Raw genomic sequence first — 21,734 nt, 5'->3', positions numbered from 1 at the left:
CCCATTTCTACTAGTCTGTCTATTATCACATAGCTGTGGCTTACTGGCAAGGTTCCATCATGTCTGCTCCTGGTGGCGACTACACGGCGTCTTACAATTCTGTCTTCCTCCTCCCAGCATCAGTTTAGTTTTCCCCATGTAGTTCTACTCTTTTGGCCTATGACAAGCCAAGACAATCTCTTGATTAACCAATGGTATTCACAGCATAAAGAGATTAATCCCACATCACTTGATTATACTAACTTTAAATTACCTTCACAATCTGGTTATTTGCCTTTTGGAATTCAGTCTTATGATGGAGGTGGGTCTTGTATCTTATCTGTTGCTTTCATTGGTTAACTAATAAAGAAAACTGCTTGGCCTGATAGGACAGAAAATTAGGTAGGCGGAGTAGACAGAACAGAATGCTGGGAGAAAGAAGCCAAGTCAGGGAGTCGCCATGATTCTCCCACTCCAGACAGCTGCAGGTTAAGATCTTCCCTGGTAAGCCACCTCGTGGGCTACACAGATTACTAAAAGTGGGTTAGGCAAAATATGAGAATTAGCCCGTAAGAGGCTAGAGCTAGTGGGCCAAGCAGTGTTTAAATTAATACAGTTTGTGTGTTGTTATTTTGGGGCATAAGCTAGCCAGGCAGCCGGGAGCTGGGTGGCAGAAAGCAGCCTGCAGCTCCTTCAACAAGTCTTGTGTTGTGTCTCATTTGCTATTTTGTATTCAGGAGAGACAGAACTTATGAATATTATAACAAATGGATCTATATAGTACATTCTCTGTAAAAAAAAAAACCTGTTATTTAACAAATTGTATTAACTCTACAACAAATCCCAATGCTTTCCTTACTGTTCATCAGCTGTCATATGTGGCTGCTACCAATTAATCTTTCCCTGCCCCGATAGGAAGTTTCTGCTTTATTAGCATTAGAATGGTTTGCTAACTCTCTCATGACCAAAAAGATTCATGGCTATATTCATTCTTGGCATTATTGTTTTAATAGCCATTGTGTGGTCAGCACTGCCAACAGCAACTACACAGAGCTAATCATGTGAACTCTCCATCTAGAAATGTTTCACTGGCATTAATTTCTCAGAAAGGGATTGATCCAAGGCTGGCAGATAAAAGGCTTGAGAAGAAGTCATTCTTTACATGGGAACTCAGATTCAAACTTATAAGACATACTTAAGCACAGCACATCCTGCTAACTATGGATGAATTTGTGTTGCTCCTCTGCCTTTCAATGGGTCAGAGATTTCCCGGGGTCAGATACAGACACCTAGGAGGTGTTTGGAATAGTTCCCAGCTTGCTATCAATATGAACACACTTCATTTCTCAGATTAGTGCCATTAGTCATCCTAGTCTACACATCTCCTCAGCAATTCAGTCAACAATTTTGTTCAAAAATTATTCTTTATGGAGTTTTCTTATTAATTTGGGAATTGAAAAAGGATTAGTTATTCTACTTCTATTTCTTCTTTCAGTCATCTTCAGACACAGACTCCCAGTATGCTCTGCTCAAAGAGAGATGCACACACTTCATTTAATAAGCAAGCAGGGAAGAGATGCTGGCGGTCTTGTCAGAGAAACAGCAGGTGGCAAGTGAAGTTTGAGGTGTCCCTCTGCCAGGAGGTGAATCCCTGATGGGTGAATCTTGGATAGACAAGGCTCCAGACTCCAGACTCCAGAACGATTTTTGCTTCTGCTGAGCCTTTGCTTGTTTGCTGCTGCCATCTTTCTCTGGCACCTGGCATGGTATAAATGGGTCTGGGGAGAGCCTCACTGCCCATAATGTAGTGTGTTGATCTCATGGAAACACTCCTTTTACTGGGCATTTTACCTTTGGAGTAATATAGAGATGATGTCTTCTTAAATTGTACCGTCTAATTGATAAAAATAATATTAGTTTAAATAGAGTTTTGATGATTAAAAATAAATATTAGGAAGTGTTACAAAGCTAGGGCCTATGAGTTTCACCTAATGAGCAGCATAGATCATAGTTGATCATAGTCAATGATTTAAAAAAAAAAAAACAAATGAGTCCCAGGAGTCAGGCTTGCATGAATTCTCTTAACCTTAATGTTGAAAGATGCTTGTACTTACTCATAAGTGGTTTTTAAACATAAAACAAAGAAAACCAGCCCACAAATTACAATCTCATAGAACTTAGGCAATAATGAGGACTTAAGAGAGACATACATAGATCTAATCTACATGGGAAGTAGAAAAAGACATGATCTCCTGAGTAAATTGGGAGCATGGATACCTTGGGGGAGGGTTGAAGGGGAGGGGAGAGGCAGGGAGAGGAGCAGAGAAAAATGTAGAGCTCAATAAAAATCAATTTAAGAAAAGGATGCAGTCGTAGGTTTTGGTGTGCATCATAGCTGAGACAAACCTTAGAATAACTTCAGGTTAGATCAATTGGTTTGACAATAGCTTTGAGATGAAAACCCTAGAACACAATCTAAAGTTCAGAAGGACACAGCTGATTTATAGATTCATTAGGTTAGGATCAAAAACACAAAGCAGTCCAGTTGTTACGAGGTAATGTACTTTCCTTGCTAGGATCGGTTGGTGATCAAAGATAATGATTAATTCCTTGTACCTATTTTTGGTCTCAATTTCCTGATATAAAAAAATTATTGATGAGTTGGTATGCATCCTGAAGATTTAAATCAGAGCTGCCTCATTTTTTTTCATGTGTAAAAGTTTGGGTTTGTGATTCCTTTAAGATTTCTTAAAATATTACCTTTCAAGATGAATAATAAAGTGACTGAGTCTTTCTTTGTAATTGCAATATGCAGCCTGCTGATAAAAGAAGTGGTTGAGAAAAATGGCCTGCTTGTTCATAGTCTGTTAATTTATAACAAGTTACTTAGATGTAAAGGTTTGTGGGCTCTTGGGATGACCTTGTTTTAATCATATGAGGGATGATAAACATGTTTTTAACTTTATTCATTATACTCATTCACTTGAAAAATAAAATGTAACCACATTGCAATTCCTATATTGCCTGAAAGATTTTATTGGGTTATATAATCTGTAGAGACAGAATACAAAATAGAAGAATACAGAAGAACAGTTAAGAAGGAAACCACCAAGAGAGTGTATGGGTCTTTTCCCTTTACCTGCTCTGTTAAAAATGTCATGGTATGTGGACTCTGTGGATTTCCTTTCAGCCATGCACTGCTAGAAGCTGGTCCCCAAGCAGTGAAAGGAAAGCATTTAATTGGAGCTGCTTACAGTTTCAGATGATCTGTCCCTGTTGACATGGCAGGGAACATAGTGGCACCCAGGCAAACATGGTATAGGAGAAGAAGCTGAGAGTTCTACATCCAGATCCATAACCAGCAGAAAAAGAGAAACACTGATCCTGCCTTGAGCTTTAGAGACATCAGAGACCACCCTCAGTGACTCACTTTTTCTGACAAGGCCACACCTATACCAACCAGGCCACACCTCCTAATAGTGCCTGCCTCTCCTTGGTGAACAAGCACTCAAATCCATGAGCCCATAAAGCCATTCTTATTCAAACCCCCATTCCCATATATCAGTGCATCTCTGAACCCTCAACTTCTTTTTGAAATAGACGGCAATGAACACACAGACCCACAACTGACAGTATGCATAGAAGAAGAACTACAGGGTGTTCAGCAATAAATGGGATATCTATCTCAAACCCCTCCTCTGAAGGTTCAGGGATCATCATGGAGGAGGGTTTGGAAAGAGTGTATGAGCCAAGGATGGAAGGATGGTGGATGTCTACAAGGAAAATGTTTTCTGGACATAGCAGGGAAATTGTCCGTAAGAACTCACAGTGGCTGTGACCTATGCATGCTCAAATAAGACAAAATCCCAGCAGGGAGAGGGGGTGAGATTGAAGTGCTATCCTTAACTGAGGGGATATTGGAATAGGGAGTGAGAGCATTGCATAAGAATGTGATACATGGTAAGCCAGCTGTGCTCCATGTCAGGCTTCACATCCGATATTCAATGCAGGCTCCAGGGGTAGGGATTGTGATGTCTGGACAATGCATTCCAAGTAATAGCACAAATGAAAGCACAAAACAAAACCCTTTTTTTCTACTTCTCCTTTGGTCTCAGCTGGTGATTCAGGTGGTTTCTGCTAGGACTTCTCACAAGGCTGTGATCAACAAACACTGGTCTAGTAATGTAGGGGTGTCTTCTGTTTTGTGTTGATTTCATTGGTTAAATAAAGAAACTGCCTTGGCTTTTTGATAGGGCAGAAAACTAGGTAGGTGGAGTAGACAGAACAGGATGCTGGGTAGAAGGCAGTGTGGCAGACGCCATGAAGCTCTGGCCCAAGATAGACGTAGGTTAGAATCTTCCTGGTAAGCCACGATCTCGTGGTGACATACAGATTATTAGAAATGGGTTAATTAGGATGTAAGAGTTAGCCAATATAAGGCTAGAAATAATGGGCCAGGCAGTGTTTAAATGAATACAGTTTCCTTGTAATTATTTCAGGTGTAAACTAGTCGGGGAGCCAGGTGGCGGGAAGTGGCCTGCTGCTCCTTTTACAGTCTGGAAGTATTAAAAACCTTCCTCATGGCCAGGCAGTGGTGGTACACACCTTTAATTCCAGCACTCTGAAGTCATAGGCAGGCTGAACTCTGTGATTTCGAGGACAGCCTGGTCTACAAGAGCAATTTTTATTCCTAGTGTTTCTTTATAAAATTGCATTCCTGAGGAAATCCATTCTGTGTACAGTTAGTGTGTGGGAAGGGATGGGTGATAGAAGGGAGCCTTTGCCTTCTGCAGCTGAAAGAGGTCCATGTGGTTTGTTGGATTATTGTTCCTTCCCTGTAACAATTACAGAGCCATACACATTATTTTTTAAAAATGGAAAATTTTTATTGGATGATTTAAATAAAATCACATGTACTAGACTTACACATGTTTATTTCTCTTTTTTGTGATTTTCTAATTACACGTGTTTCTTATATAATATAGCCATGAAAGAGGAATTCTACCACCCAGAAATATACATTACAAATTAAGGATTGAATATGACCAAATACATAACAAACTTGAATAAAAATGTCATCATGAAGCTGATAATTAGTACAATTAATACACACTAACACAAAACCATGCAGCAATAAGAGAGACAGTGTTTTTACAAACATTTTTCACATTATGCATGCTCTCCAACATCATACATAAATTAATTCCTATTTGATTAATATAGTACATTCATTTCCAGTGGTCATTTTCAGATGACTTTGAAAGTGTTTTTCATGACCACCTTTCCTGTAACTTTGATTTTTGTAAGAGTGAGGCAATGTGTGAATTTTCACACCTGACTTACATTTAAATAAATAAAATGTATTCTTTTACAGTTCTTCAGTAAACTGAAGGAATAAAGTAGTCCCACAGTGTTTACACTTAGACTTTCTCCATCGTGTACCATCTTATATGTTCTGGGAAGTTGTAAAATAAATAAAAACTTTGTCACATTGTACATTTGAAAGATTTATTTCCTGAATTTCACATAGATTTTAATGAATGGTACAATAGTTACTTTTCTCGTTGGTGTAATGAATACTTGAGAAAAGAAACTTATAGAATTCTGGGTTTATTTTGGCTCACAGTACAGTACCAGGGTATAGTCCATCATGGCATTGAAGGCAGGGAGGCAGGAGAAAGAGGCAGATGGTCACATGGCATCTGCATTCAAGAAAGATGGGTGCTTGTGTTCAGCTCACTTTGCATAGGTTCAGAGGCAGAAGGTTGGTAATTCTAACCTGCTAAAGTCATGAGGCATTCATACCCTTGTAATGAGCATACAAGACCCAGGGACTGGGTTTTCCTTGTTTGTTTATCTGTCTGAATTCCAGGGCTAGAGATCAAATCCTGAACCTCCAAATCTGTCTTAGAGCTATTGAGTTCTAAGACTCTCCACTTGGATCATGAATGCAACATGGACCAGGGATCATTGCAATCTGGGATTGTCTACACACCATGCTTATAGAGAGTTTACTCTGTACATGGAGACCCATAGCCTCTGTCCTCCATCCAGACTTGCCGTGTATAAAAGTACCTTGTACTAGCCAACCAGCCTGGTTCCTACCACATCAAGATGCTAAATTGGGACCAGGAACATTGAGAGAATAAGGACCTGTGATTGAGGGATGCTTCAAAGAAATAATGTGCTTACCTGGACTGATTTGTATTATCAAGGACAGAAACAGAGAAATGGTTGAAATGTAAATTGTGTCACTTCCTCTCTATGGCTCCTCATGTTGGGTGACAGGATTATTTTTAATGGATAACACTGCATCAAAAGAAAAAATGGTTCTCTCATACCTGTGGGAAATTGTTACTGGTTTTTATAAAGGGATCCACAAAAGGAGAAAGACTTATTTGTTATGTTGGAGAAAACAGACAAATAATGTCCCTGCAATACAAGGAAAGAAGATGGAGGCATTGCCCCAGACAGCTACAGAGAGAGGCTTAAGCAACGAGATAAAGTGGAGGTCAAAATAGTGTTCAAATGGGTGAGGAGGACAAAGTGAACTTTGTACTAATGGAGCCACTGGAATTTGCATACAGGAAAAACATGTCCAGACTAAAAGATGATAATGGGGTCTGGGAAGGACTCAGATTAAGAGAAGGTTGACAATAGATTTTTCCAGGTAACTCTCTCTTTTGGCCACTTTTGGGAAAAAATAGTGATATTCAACACACTACAAATTACTGAGATGCACATGACTCACCAGTTAAGGTCTCTCATCTACCCATCCCATTGCTCCTCTCCCCTGGGTCATTTCAGGGAGTTCACGGTGGTCTCCTGTAACTGCACCTCCTTAGCCCAGCCAGCCATCAATAGTCAACTGCAGTTAGGGAGTGTAATATTCAGGTTTCCACAGCTGCTCTGTCCTCAGTGAGCACTCAGTAAGAATGATATTTTATTATACACAACACTTGACATCATATTTCGTCAGTAATTTCACTCAATCTCTAGGTTGACTTTTGTCGTTATTATGCTTAGAGGGAAACTAGAGTTCAAATTCATTTAGTGCTTCTGCCAATCAATAGCAAGGCTTTGCCACATTCTCACTTCCTCTCTGAACTTAGATGACAACATTGCTTGGCACCTGAGAAACAGCACTGCCTTTCTGCCTGCATTTTTAACATTTGTTTAATATTTAATTATTATTAAATAACTGTTTAATGGGACACTCATTTCCTATATATCACTTGAAATTTTTTGATGTGGGAGTGATTTCTTATTAATAAAGAAACTGCCTAGACCCATTTGATAGGCCAACCGTTAGGTAGGCGGAGTAAACAGAATGGAATGCTGGGAGAAAGAAGCTGAGTCAGGGAGTCGCCATGATTCTCCCACTCCAGACAGACGCAGGTTAAGATCATTCCTGGTAAGCCAGCTCGTGGGCTACACAGATTAATAGAAATGGGTTAGATCAATATGTAAAAGCTAGCCAATAAGAAACTGAATGGGTCAGGCAGTGTTTAAAAGAATACAGTTTCCGTGTAATTATTTCGGGTAAAGCTAGCTGGGTGGTGGGACACAGCCCGCCGCTCCGTATTTCAACAGAGTGGCGCCCAACGTGCTAATGAACTCCACGTAAAACCTGAGAGAGCTTAATTTTTATCACAGAAAAAAACAGAGTTTAACACAGCTTTTGGCTGTTTGTTGGTGGCTTGCTGTAGAGAGAGTTCCTGAATCAGCAACAGCAGCAGAAAAAAAAGCTGCGTCATTTTAAAGTGTGACTTTCTGGGCTGTGCCGCCATTGCGATCTCTGTCTGGCTCCTGTGGGAGACAGAGCTTTTGAATGGAGCATTTGGAGTAAAGCTCTACGGCTTGCTTGATGGCAATGTGGACTGCTGTGTGCCTGAAACCGTGTGTGGCTCAGAGGCACCAAATGGCTCTGAGGCAGGAGCGGCTTGGCTCAGCTCTGCCATGCTGAACTGTGCTGGTCTCAGGCAAAAACTACCGTAATTACCATAAAAACAGCGCATTTAAGGTTTCAACTGGGCAGGACACAGGCGGTACCGTATTACCTGTACATGGTGCAACTTAAGTTTTTAAGAACTGCTTAACATTTTAATAAATGCTCCTGGATAGTAAAAAAATGTTACAGATTCACAATAAAACAGATTCAGACATAAAAGACCACACTGTTGGATGAATGCACATAGACTTGAGAGAGAGAATAAAAAGAATATAAAAAATAAAGTTAATGGCTTAAAAAAAAGGTAAAGTCTTTAAAGAGACAGAGTACAGATAGTTAAGAGATTAAAAGAAATAAAAAAAAAATAAGCCACGTAAAAATGGAAAATTCACAGAGAGTCTGGATTATGTACATTGTGCTTTCTTTAAAATTTTTGACTGTAAAGGAGCTAAGTACAGAGAGACATTTCATTCTATGGGCTGCCAAGTGGAACCAAAATGGATATCATGAGGGTATGACTTCAAAATTTGGGTCTAAGGATATGATGCTTTGGAAAGGGTCTTCTTTTGTTTTCACAGAGGACCAGACCCTGTGGATTTCTTCTATCCCAATTTGGTATGATAGACCACGACCTCCCGAAAAGTTCCTGTGAACACCCTAAAAAAAATTACTTCACTCAACTGCCAACTGAGATAAACCTGGCACACAGGTTACACCCTAAATGATCTGATTAACAGCGCCCACATTCAGCAGGAAGCAGTTTGGAGAGAAAAAACTGCGCCCATGTTCCCAAAATATTGTTTATAAATGTTCTTTTACATTTAAAGGGGGATATGATATAGATATGAATAATTTACATTGGTATGGATTTTAAGGTCAATTTTGTTATAGGTATATGCATATTTCTGCTATTGATTAAGGTATTGTGATTGTGTAGTTCATTAAAAAATGTAATGTATAATTAAGAAATATAGGTTAATGGATAATCATCATAATAGTCAAGTTTGTAGTCATGTTACTTAGATTTTCTAGATATATAGAGATATATTTCAGATAGGCATTCTTCATATCTCTCAAAGGCTACAGAATATGGCATTTAAAATATTTTAATAACTTAGGACTTTTCATGACAATGAGACACGTCTGCTCCTGGCAGCACCAATCTACTTCGAGAGGAAGATGGGCATCGAAGAGGATCCTTATGGAGTTTGATAGCCATTTGGGCAAGAAACTGCTCTTGCCTGGACTGTTGCATAAAATGGACACAGAGAACCCGCAGAGAGAGGACTGCTAAACTTGCCTAAAGGTGAGATGGTCTTTCGGGGTTCATGACTCATGAAAGAGTCTGCGAGACATTCTGCAGGACACAGCAGATAGTGACTGAACTGTCTTTAAAATTTCCTGCTTCATGGAAATGTCTGCTGGATACTATGGGCCTGAAGGCTGAAGATGGATGTCCCAACCATACAAAAGAACTTTGGGTGACTGTCCAGGCAGCAAGATGTCTCTGTCATTTCTAGAGTTTTCTTATTTCTTGTTTACTTAGGTAGTATTATATCCTTCTGGAGTCTTTGATGGAGTTGAAGAATGAATAGATAGTTATAGTTTTCCTTAGTTATGATAAAAGATAAAATAGATATAAATATCGTAACTGTAATTCTTGCTTGATAACTGTTTTGCTATATGTAATTTTACTATGTTAAAGTTAAAGCCTTTCTTTTTTGTTTAAACAGAAAAAGGGGAAATGATGTGGGAGTGATTTCTTATTAATAAAGAAACTGCCTAGACCCATTTGATAGGCCAACCGTTAGGTAGGCGGAGTAAACAGAATGGAATGCTGGGAGAAAGAAGCTGAGTCAGGGAGTCGCCATGATTCTCCCACTCCAGACAGACGCAGGTTAAGATCATTCCTGGTAAGCCAGCTCGTGGGCTACACAGATTAATAGAAATGGGTTAGATCAATATGTAAAAGCTAGCCAATAAGAAACTGAAACTAATGGGTCAGGCAGTGTTTAAAAGAATACAGTTTCCGTGTAATTATTTCGGGTAAAGCTAGCTGGGTGGCGGGACACAGCCCGCCGCTCCGTATTTCAACAATTTTTGATCAACTTTCTATATGTTAATGTTCATTTACACTCTCAATATTTGTCTATACATTCCTTTAAAATCCACAATAAATATAGAGATTGGAAAAATTGTTAGAAACCAAGGTAGAAAAATAACTGCTCTTCGTGGCATGCTGAAAATATCTTAGTATAATATTGAGTCTTCAATAGCTATTTACAAAGTCATGTTCATTGAGAAGTTTTGGAGATCATTGAAAGTCTTAAAATATTATTAGGATGTCATAATTTCATTGTGGATCCTGGATCTAGTTCATGAGAATCTATATAAAGGCCATAGTCAACTACAATTCAGTCACTTCTCAAATTGCATGTTCAAAATCAATTTGCTTCTGATGGAGGATAAAGAGAATATGGTTGAAGACCTAAAGACAGCTCATTACTCCTAAATCAAATGTCAAATTCTATTCTTAGATTCCATATAACTTAGCGAACAATACATGGTTTTATTTATTCTCAGAGATATAGCTAAATATTCACATTTTTGTTATCATCATGACAAAGAGAATGGAATTTTCCACAAGAGTTTCTAACATTAACAGACTCAGGATCTCTGCAATAAAAACTTCACAAAGTGATTTTCTTATAGATGACTCATCTCAGTTGTGTCCAGTCCAGGGCAATGAACTGGGTCAGAACCTCAGAATTCAAAGTCCAAGACATGGGATAACAAACCCAACCACGTGACCAAAGTGGCTGTGAAGATGTTGAAGTCCGACGCAACAGAGAAGGACCTGTCAGATCTGATCTCAGAGATGGAGATGATGAAAATGATCGGGAAACACAAGAATATCATCAATCTGCTGGGGGCATGCACACAGGACGGGCCTCTGTATGTCATCGTGGAATACGCCTCCAAAGGCAACCTTCGGGAGTATCTGCAGGCCCGGAGGCCTCCTGGGCTGGAATATTGCTACATCCCCAGTCATAACCCCGAGGAACAGCTGTCCTCCAAAGATCTGGTATCCTGTGCCTATCAGGTGGCCCGGGGCATGGAGTATCTTGCCTCTAAGAAGTGCATACACCGAGACCTGGCTGCTAGAAATGTCCTGGTGACAGAGGACAATGTAATGAAGATCGCAGACTTTGGCCTAGCCCGAGACATTCACCATATCGACTACTATAAAAAAACCCACCAATGGCCGGCTGCCTGTGAAGTGGATGGCACCTGAGGCATTGTTTGACCGGATCTACACCCACCAGAGTGACGTGTGGTCTTTTGGGGTACTCTTGTGGGAAATCTTCACTCTGGGCGGCTCCCCATACCCTGGTGTGCCTGTGGAAGAACTTTTCAAGCTGCTGAAGAAGGGTCATCGGATGGACAAGCCTACTAACTGTACCAATGAACTGTACATGATGATGCAGGATTGCTGGCACGCAGTGCCCTCTCAGAGGCCCACTTTCAAACAGCTGGTGGTCAGGGGACAAGACTTGGAGTTGCATATCCGAAGGGCGTGTATGATGTTGGCTTGCCATCCCACAAGACCCTTTTTCAGATTCAAGCAGAACGCATTCTGAAACTACAGCAGTTAGCTGAAAAACGCTATGGCAACAAGTGCGTCATCCCATGGTATATAATGACCAGCAGTAGAACAATGGAGTCTACAAAGGAGTTCTTCACAAAGCACAAGTACTTTGGTTTAAAAAAGGAGAATGTGGTCTTTTTTCAACAGGGAATGCTGCCTGCTATTAGTTTTGATGGGAAAATTATTTTGGAAGAGAAAAACAAAGTCTCTATGGCTCCAGATCCTAGGCAGTTTGGATGCTCACCTTACGAGACCTGGATAGAGGTGGACAGTCCTTGGGCTTCCCACAGGTCAGGGAACCCTGATTGCTCTTCGAGCAGATGAGGGAGGGGGACTTGATCGGGGGAGGGGGAGGGAAATGGGAAGCGGTTGCGGGGACGAGGCAGAAATCCTTAATAAATAAATAAATTTAAAAAATAAAAATTAAATAAATAAATAAATAAAAAGAAGCCCTGGGTATTTTGTTAAATGCAGAAACCACATTATTATGTAATAAGGATGGAGTTTTTGCAGGTAAGGCCTAGGAGAGAATCTAAACATTTGTTTCACCTTCAGTCTAACATAAGTGAAGGGAAAAGGGAAAAGAAGAAACAAGCGCTCATATTAGCATCAAAATCATCTTTGAGGCTTAAAGGGCTCCTACAGGAAGAGTTGAAGGAAAATAGGAAGAAATTTCCAGGGGACCAGAGGTCACCTGAAGCAATTCTTCAGCCATGCAATCCTCAGAATGCTATGTGGTCCACACTTAGCATTCAGATTCTAAGTGTGTTCTCCATGTGCATGCTGTGACTGCAAAGAAAAGAAGAACATTTTCATACAGCCAAGATCAGGGCCTGCCTTTTCTGTCCTCTTATAGGGTTTTGTTTCTCTGACAACAAAGTACTGTATCACCTTGGGTTCAGGGCCAGACACCCCATTTCTCAGGCTCAGAGTTGTGTGAGCTCACAGTCAACCACACTTTCCATTGGTCAGTGTCAAGTCACCAGAACTCGGAGGTCATCTACAAAGACATTGCACTTGGTGGATAAGGTCAGCTTACTTACCTTCAATGCACAAACAAGTTAGTCATGTGCCCACCGGAAACCAACCCACGATGAAATTCCAGTTCCAAGAGAAGAGCTTCAAGGATCACATTTCAATTTTTGAGGAAAGGGAAAAGTTTCCTGAGAGCTGCTTTGACCTCCTTGTTTCTCAAAGTATAGATCAGAGGGTTGAGTGTAGGGCTCAACATGGTGTACAAAACACCAGCCAATTTGCTCTTCTCTGGGTTGTAGCTGGAGACAGGGCTTATGTAGGCATAGAAGACAGCGGTGTAGTACATGCACACCACAATGAGATGGGAAGAGCAGGTCGAGAAGGCTTTCTTCTTCCCTTCTGAAGTCCGCATCTTTAGGATGCTGGAAATGATGAAGCCGTAGGACACAATGGTCATCAGGAAGTTCAATATGCCATAAAAAGCGTCAGCCAAGACTATCATGACACTGTTCACGTAGGTGGAGCTGCAGGAGAGAAGGAGTAGAGGTGGTACCTCACAGAAGAAATGTGTGATGACGTTGGGGCCGCAGAAAGTCAAGCGTGTCATCAGGCCAGTGTGAATAGCTGTGTTGACGGCACAGAGCGCCCACACTCCAGCAGCCAACAGACTGCAAAAGGCTTTGCTCATCATGGAGCCATAATGCAGAGGATGACAGATGGCAGCATAGCGGTCATAGGCCATGACCGTGAGGAGTAGCAACTCTGAGGATGCAGACCACGTGAGGAAATAGAGCTGAGCCATGCAGCCAGCATAGGAGATGGGGTTTCTCTCTGACACCAGACCCTTCAGGGCCTTGGGCATTATGGAGGAGGTACAGATGATATCCATGTTAGCCAAATTGAACAAAAAAAAGTACATGGGAGTGTGGAGCCCAGGGTTGCAGGTGATGGCCAAGATGATAAGAACATTACCTATGACAGCCACAGAATAGAGGGAGAGGAAACAGATAAATAAGAGCAGCCAGTACTGCGGGTGCTCAGAGAAGCCCTGGAGGATGAACTCTGTCACCAGTGTCTGGTTTCTCATCGTCCTTGACTGAAGTGGATGTCAGAGACTCTCAGGTGATTATCAACCCATGGTTTGTATGATTTCAGGGCTAGAAAGAGAGGTGAAAGGTTTCTTAAGAAAGGTCTTGCTGAGTATCATTCATTCCTGACACCGTGGCATGAATAAATGATGATGTATAGCATTATTGCATTAAGTCAAACACCCTACTGCTACACAAACAGAGAGCAGGGAGGATTTGGCTCGAAGAATAGTGTTCAAAGTTGTCCTCTGGCCTCCATAAGTATTTGGACACAGTAATATGGGTATCTGCACACAGAAATGCAGCAGAACACATACAGAAACACACACACACACACAGAGAGAGAGAGAGAGAGAGAGAGAGAGAGAGAGAGAGAGAGAGTTTTGCATTTGAGCGAGACTTTCCTTTTTGGAAATTTTTCTTGATAAAAAAATCTTCTCATTACACAGACAGAACAATCCTTTGAAGAAATGTTTGAACAAGCGTAGACTTTGGAGTGAGGAGGCAAACCGTAGCTCAAATATTGAACAAGGTTGCATAACCCTCCTTTTGCGGCATTTACTTAGCTGTAACCCAGAGAATGGTCATTTCAATGCATAACATATACCAAGTTCTAGTAAATGTTAGCTTGTAGTGGTGTAAAACATGCAAAATGAAAACAAAAGTATTTCATTCACTAAAATGAATGCTTAATGTTTGAAAGTTAAGAAAGTTTATGGGATTTAAAAAGTATTTATTGATCCCAGGTGTAATAATTTGTCTCACAGAGTGATGTTTATTTGAATAATTAATTATTCAAATTAAGTGATATTATTTGAATAATTAATGAACTGCTTAGGAAAATTGAGATTTTTAGGTCTAGGTCATATCAACTATAATTCCAAAGTAAGGTAACAAATGATTGAGACTGTTTAAGTATTCAAGATATTTACCCCTCAAGTCTATAGTAACCATAAGTCATGTGTGACTAGTGAGAATTCAAACTGTGTGTAATGTAATTAAAGATGTGCCAAAAGTGTAAAATGCACACAAAACTTCAAAAGTCATTAATATCTTGTTGATCATTAAATACTTGTTAAATATCAAAAAAAAGAAAAAAAATCTTCTCAGAGCAAAATAAATTAGGAGTAAAAATTACAACTCTCCAAGCTGAGTTTCCAGGTGTGGTGCTGGAGGCTTATCAAAATGATGCACCAACAACTTCTTACTGATACCTTTTAAATACAGTGGAAAATTTAAAAATACTATGCACAATCATCAAAGTGTGCCACCATATCTGTGCTTTCGTTCTTCTCATGTCCATGGACATTAAAAGGTTAAGAATACGTTCATTTTAACAAAGAATTCCCTTTATGGCCAAACTTTCAGAGTATAAGTGCTTATGAAAAGTGTCTAAGTGCCAGCTACAGTTTAAATCATGTCACTCTTCTGAAGATGACAAGTGTTCTTTGAACAGAAGAGCACAGCATCACAATGCTGTAAGGCAACAGGCTAACTTAGGGCAGAACCTGAGCTGGTAGGCATGCTGGGCCTTTAACTCGGTATCTTCCTGGGATCTGAGGATCAGGACACCCCAGTTGTTTGGATGAATGAAATAAGCATAATATGTGTGTTTCATTTCATTCTTTCTTGATTGAGAGAAGAACACTGAATAGTATTTTTTTCTCAACTTATGATTTGGATCATGAGAAATAAAGGTGACATTATGTGTTCCTCACTATGGACCAGGGGGTGAGCTGTTCATCAGATGCAAGAGAGACAGAAAAGCTGAGGCTGAGAAAACAGTCAGCATGAAAAGGAGCATTGGCTTTTATGGTCTAGGTGTCTTCACTCTCCACTAGAATTTTACACACTGACTCCCCAAGCCATCATGGCCCCTCCCCTGCATACACTACAGGTTGAGTATAGCACCATTGCCATAGCAACACCCAAAGGAGACAAGTGCCTCCAAATCCTACACTCCGGAGCAGTAGAGCCCTTCATCTGTCACACAAGTTACTGGGCATCACGAAAACCCACTACAAGGTAAAGTTTGAAGCTGATTCTTTTCCCCCAGATCCAGAGTGAGGATAGGAAAAACGAAAGAAGCCTCCAACATGAATAAAGGACCATTACAGGGATGGAGTTGTTCTAACAAATCCTTTTAGACTACAGGAAGAGATTCCCCTCCAGAGAACTGATCACTTTGAGGGATTTTCAGGCAAGGTGGACAGTCGCCTTGTCCAGCTAATCAACAGGGAGGCAAGGAATCAGAGTCCTTGAGAATACCATGAGATCTCCTGTTTTCCTGCAAAGAACAAACTGAGTCTCCTGTGAGAATTCTAGGGTGTTCCGATCTCATTGCAATTCACAAAATTATCACTAAGGATATGTTGAATGGAATAGAATGAAAAGAGCAGGATTTCAGACATCAGGCACCCATTTTAAACTCCTGCTACATCCAGACAGCCCGATGATCACACACTGGATATTTAAACAAGGGTTTTCTTAGCCACACACTGAATCCTCTGGTGGGTAAGCTTCCTAGAAAATAAGCATACATTGTGGATTTCATCACTCCACAGACACAACTGCACTCAAAACCCCCTAAGTTAAAACTTTAGTTTCAATTTTTCTTGAAGGGTGGGGGTTGATTTTCACATGAAACTTAATTTATTTTAGTGAAATTTTATTTTACTTCCAGTTCAAAGTTCATCATTTCACAAATAAAATACTAATGTCTTATGATAATAAAGAATGAAGGATTTACTACATCCTCATTTTCAAACCTCTATAGGCGCTCAGGTCTTTCTATATAGCTTATCCATGTACTTTAATTATATATGAAGAAACATCATCCTACTTTAAATGTATTTCAAGAACAGAAAACTAAAAATCAGAACTTGCTAAAATTTCCAGTGTTTAGGTTTAAATCAAAATGACTTTGTCACTCTAAATGACTTGCCCCGATCCTGGAGCATCAGTAAACAAGGCTAGTAGTCATCCCAAGCTTTTGGATTCCTGTCCAGAAATCTTGGTTATGTAACACCAACCTGCATGAAGCCTAGTGAATGTTAAATAGGATCAAAAAAAAAGCAGCCACCCACCAACACCTGGCATGGGGGTTTCTATGGCTGTGTTGTGTGTGACATGCAAACCTTAAACTCTTAGCCACATTTGGCATTTCATTACATCATTGTCACATTCACGGATCAGACGGTAATAATACGTAGGGAGGAATATTTTCATATTGCTGGTGCTGCGTAACTGAATCCATTTGGTTAAATAAACCTGGGCTGTTTTATGTCACTCGTCAGTGTTAAACAGGCAGGATCCCAAGGAAAACTTTCCCCACTGTTTTATGTCACCCCGTGGAACAAGCAATCCCTGAGACACTCATAATTACCTTGATAAAGCTTCACCTTTGTGCAGCTAACACGGCATGTGTATGACTTTCTCACTGTCAGCTACAGGTGACGCTGGGAACATGGTGGAAATGAGTTCCTGTACAGACAGACGAAGCCTTTTTTCACCCGATTTAAGCTCATATTGCCAAGATTTTCAGGCTCATCTTTAGTAGAATGTGTCCCTGTCCATAGAAGACACTTGGGAGGGATGTTCACAGACATTGCCTTAAATGGACCCAGAAGGAGCAATTAAAATTATTCCTGTTTGCTGGGGACTTGGCTGTCATTGGTGGACACATGCATGCTAGTTTGGGCTTCAAGCCAAATGTGTGGAACTCAGTATCAACCCCAGTGGGAAATGGCAGGACATTACCACTGTTCCAGCCCAGAAGAGGCCAGGGAAGACCCAGGCTCAGTAGCTCATCTAGAAAATGTGATGTTTTCCTTTCTCAGTCTGATTATATTTGTTCAGTATAATGATGGCCACTTATATCCATTTTCCTGCAAATTGAGTCATTTCATTTATCTTAATGACTAAGTAAAACTTCATTGTTTATATATGCCTTCAAGAATACATCCAGAAATGTTATGGATGGTTCATACGATAGAGTTTTTTAAGGAAGTTCCATACTGTTTCCCATAGTCTTTGGACTAATATACATTCCCACCAATGGTGCATGAGGGTTTCACCTTTTCCTATTTCTTCTCCTTCATTTGTCGCTAATTATGCCCTTAATATTGGCCATTCTGACTACACTAAGACTAATTACCAATGTAGTTTTAATTTGCATTTATCTGGTGGCTAAGGAAGTCTAGTATTTTTTTCATGTTTATCTATCCCTTATATGTCATCTTTGGAGAATGTTCATTAGCCCATTTATTTATTGAATTGTTTGGCTTGTAGTATTTACTATTTCAAGTCTTTTATATTGCCTAGATATTAATTTGCTGTCAGAGATATAGTTAATAAAATATTTTCTCCCACTGCGTAGATTATCTCTTCACTTATTCTTTCCTTTGCCACATAGGTGCTGTTCTCGTTGTTAGTTCCCTCAATGTCACACATGTCAGTTCGTGGCTTTATTTTCTGAGCTATATGGTGTCCTTTTCCAAAAGTCATTGCTTCTGCCTACCTCTTCACGTTTTCCATTAACAGCTTCAGAATTTTAGGTACATTGAGAGGTTTTATCATATGCTAATGTTTATTGTTCCAAAACTTACAGCTTTTTAAATTGTTTTTATTGACCTATATATTTTTTTCTGCTCCCCTCCCTTCTTCTCCCTTCTCCTTCTAACCTATCACATGATCCCCATGCTCCCAATTTGCTCAGGAGATCTTGTCTTTTTCTACATCACATGTAGATTAGATCCATGTATGTCTCTCTTAGGGTCCTCATAGTTGTCTAGGTTCTCTGGGATTGTGTTTTGTAAGCTGGTTTTCTTTGCTTTATGTTTAAAAAGCTCTTATGAGTGAGTACATATGATATTTATATTTCTGGGTCTGGGTTACCTCATTCAATATGAGATTTTCTAGATCCATCCATTTGCCCACAAAGTTCAAGATGTCATTATTTTCCACTGTGTAGTACTCCGTTGTGTAAATGTACCACATCTTCTTTATCCATTCTTCGGTCAAGGGGCATTTAGGTTGTTTCCAGGTTCTGCTATGACAAATAATACTCCTATGAACATACTTGAGCACATGTCCTTGTGGTATGATTTAGCATCATTTGAGTATCTACCCAAAAGTGGTATTGCTAGGTTTTGAGGTAGCTTGTTTCCTAATTTTCTGAGAACTCATCATATTGATTTCCAAAGCATCTATACCAGTTTGCAATCCCACCAGCAATGGGGGTGTGTTCCCTTTATACCACATCCTCTCCAGCATAAGTTGTCATCATTTTTTTTATCTTGGCCATTCTTGGAGGCATAAGATGGAATCTCAGAGTTGTTTTGTGTAAAGCACTCCTCCGGCTCTAGGTTCTATGTGCTCTATAGTACAGTTTCACAAGCTGGGCAAGGGGCTAGAGACTGAAACACATACAGAGACAGAGACATGGGTCATCTTGAAACGAGAATGCCCACTTTATTGTAATCCAGGGAAGCTTATATAATGCCTTCTCTGACCAATGGCCATGCCCTTGCTCTCGAATTTTCAGCTTCAAGCCACCAGAAACCACTCCTCTGTCTCCTGCTCTGAGAAGCTGCAGGAGAAGCTGCAAGCACAGGAAAACAGGCTGTTTTGCTCAGAGGAGCTGCAAGCATAGAAAACAGGCTGTTTACAGGAAATTCAGTTCCCAACAGTTTTGATTTGCTTTTCTCTGATGGCTAAGGACGTTGAACATTTCCTTGAGTGTCCACCATCATTTTAAATTCATCTGTTGAGAGTTCTCTGTTTAGGTCTATACCTCATTTTTTATTGGATTATTTGTTCTTTTGATGACCAATTTCTTGAGTTCTGGTGTGGGAGGTTCTTCTGTCTATGTATTGTTTGTATTGGTTAATGAATAAAGGAACTGCGTTGGGCCTATAGCAGAGCTATAGGGTAACAGAGCTAGGTGGGGAAAACAAAATGGAATGCTGGGAGGAAGAAGGCAGAGTCAGGGAGATGCCATAGAACCGCCACCAAAGATAGATGTGCTGAAACTTTGCTGGTAGGCCATGACCTCATGGTGATATAAGGATTAATAGAAATGGGTAAATTAATATGTAAGAGTTAGCCAATAAGAAGCTAGAGTTAATGGGCCAAGCAGTGATTTAATTAATACAGTTTCTGCGTGATTATTTTGGACCTAAGCTAGCCAGGCACTACTAGAGTGTTCTACTACAGAGTTCTTTGTATATTTTGGAGATCAGACCTCTGTCTGATGTGGAGTTAGTGTAACAGCGTAAACAAATGCAGACAGATTGTAAAAATATATATAGCTTTAATGGCGAAATAGACTTACAGAACCACCGTTCCCGCGGAGACCAGGAAAACAGAAAAAGGGACGGCTGGGAGCACACTTGCCAAATTAATAGGCCAACATTAGCCCGAGGCGAACACGCCCCCTAATGAGCGGGACTTATCCCTACAAGTTAGTGAAGATCTTTTCCCATTTTGTAGGTTGCCATTTTGTCTTGTTGATCGTGTCCTTTGTTTTACAGAAGCTTTTCAGTTTATTAATTGTTTCAGTGTCTGTGCTACTGTGGTTATATTTAGGAAGTGGTCTCCTGTGCCAATGCATTCAAGTGTACTTCCCACTTTCTCTTCTGTGAGGTTCAGTGTATAACTGGCTTTATGTTAGGTCTTTGATCCAATTGAACTTGAATTTTATGCATGGTGAGAGATATGGATCTATTTTCATTCTTCTACATGTTGATATCCAGTTATGCCAGCACCATTTGTTAAATATGTTTTCTTTTTTCCATTTAATATTATTTGCTTCTTTATCAAAAATCAGATGTTCAAAGGAGTGTGGATTGATATCCTGGTCTTCTTTTCAGTTCCATTGGTCATCCTGTCTGTTCTTATGCCAATACCCGGCTGTTTTCAGTACTGTAGCTCTGTAGTAGAAGTTTGAAGTCAGAGATTGTGATGCCTCCAGAAGTTCTTTTACTGTACAGGATTGTTTTGGCTATCCTGGGTTTTTTGCTTTTCCATATAAAGTTAAGTACCATTCTTTCGACATCTTTGAAGAATTTTGCTTGGATTTTGATGGGAATTGCATTGAATCTGTAGATTGCTTTTGTTAAGATTGCCATTTTAGGTAATTCTACCTGAACAAGAGCATGGGAGATCTTTCCACTTTCTGGTGCCTTCAATTTCTTTCTTCAAAGATTTAGAGTTCTTGTCATACAAGTCTTCCACTTGTTTGGTTAGAGTTACTCTGAGATATCTTTTGCTATTTGTGGCTATTGTGAAGGGTGATGCTTCTCTTATTTCTTTCCCAGTCCATTTATCATTTGTGTAAAGGAGGGCTACTGATTTTTTTAGTTAATCTTGTATCCTGCTACATTATTGAAAGTGTTTATGAGTTGTGGAAGTTCCTAGGTAGAATTTTTGAGGTCACTAATGTAAACTATCATATTATCAGCAAATAGTGAGAGTTTGACTTCTTCTTTTTCAATTTGTAGCCCCTTCATCTCCTTTTGTTGTCTTATTGCTCTAGTTAAAACTTCAAGTACTATATTGAATAGATATGGAGAGAGGGGGCAACCTTGTCCTGTTGCTGATTTCAGTGGGATCGCTTTGAGTTTCTCTCCATTTAATTTTATGTTGGTTGTTGACTTGCTGTATATTGCCTTTATTATGTTTAGGTATGTTCCTTGCATCCAAGATCTTTATCATGAAGGGATGTTGTATTTTGTTGAAGGATTTTACAACATTTAATGAGAAGATCATATGTTTTGGGGCTTTTTTATTTTGTTTATATAGTGGATTACATAGATTGTTGTAAGTTGAACCATTCCTGCTTCTCTGGGATGAAGCCTGCTTTGGATGATTTTCCTCATGTATTCTTGAATTCAGTTTGTTTGTATTTTGTTGAGTATTTTTGCATCAATGTTTATGGGTGAGACTGGTCTGTAATTCTCTTTCTTAGTAATGTCTTTGTGTGGTTTGGGTATCAGGGTAATTGTAGCCTCATAAAAAGAGTTTGACAATGTTTGTTCTGTTTCTATTATGGGAAACAATTTGAGGAGTATTGGTATTAGCTCTTCTTTGA

The 21,734-nt window shown here is 39.8% G+C and overlaps 2 protein-coding genes across 3 annotated transcripts; one reads left to right on the top strand and one right to left on the bottom strand.

Moving 5' to 3' along the window:
* The first annotated feature begins 10,741 nt into the window (after window positions 1-10,741).
* On the top strand, window positions 10,742-11,571 carry LOC121436174 (fibroblast growth factor receptor 1-like). Its single transcript, XM_041635886.1, is given in 2 exon segments — window positions 10,742-11,186; window positions 11,188-11,571. Coding segments are annotated over 2 exon segments (813 nt in total). The 5' UTR covers window positions 10,742-10,757.
* Window positions 11,572-12,714: 1,143 nt separating this feature from the next.
* Window positions 12,715-19,086, bottom strand: LOC121441483 (olfactory receptor 13A1). 2 transcript variants are annotated; one of them, XM_041642704.1, is made up of 2 exons: window positions 19,073-19,086; window positions 12,715-13,636 (listed from the first exon to the last, which is right to left on the bottom strand). In XM_041642704.1, the coding sequence occupies exons 1-2, from the start codon at window positions 19,084-19,086 to the stop codon at window positions 12,715-12,717; spliced, it is 936 nt and encodes a 311-aa protein (XP_041498638.1). The 2 variants fall into 2 exon arrangements, with proteins under 2 accessions (XP_041498638.1, XP_041498646.1); XM_041642712.1 differs by lacking the exon at window positions 19,073-19,086 and having other exon boundaries at window positions 12,715-13,641.
* Between the last annotated feature and the right edge of the window lie 2,648 nt (window positions 19,087-21,734).

This window comes from Microtus oregoni, unplaced genomic scaffold (assembly GCF_018167655.1).
Source record: "Microtus oregoni isolate MIOR12 unplaced genomic scaffold, Mior012 000002F_ref0000024, whole genome shotgun sequence".
Taxonomy (NCBI): domain Eukaryota; kingdom Metazoa; phylum Chordata; class Mammalia; order Rodentia; family Cricetidae; genus Microtus; species Microtus oregoni.
Note: the sequence above shows the minus strand (reverse complement) of the source record. Positions and strands in the feature narration are given on the sequence as shown.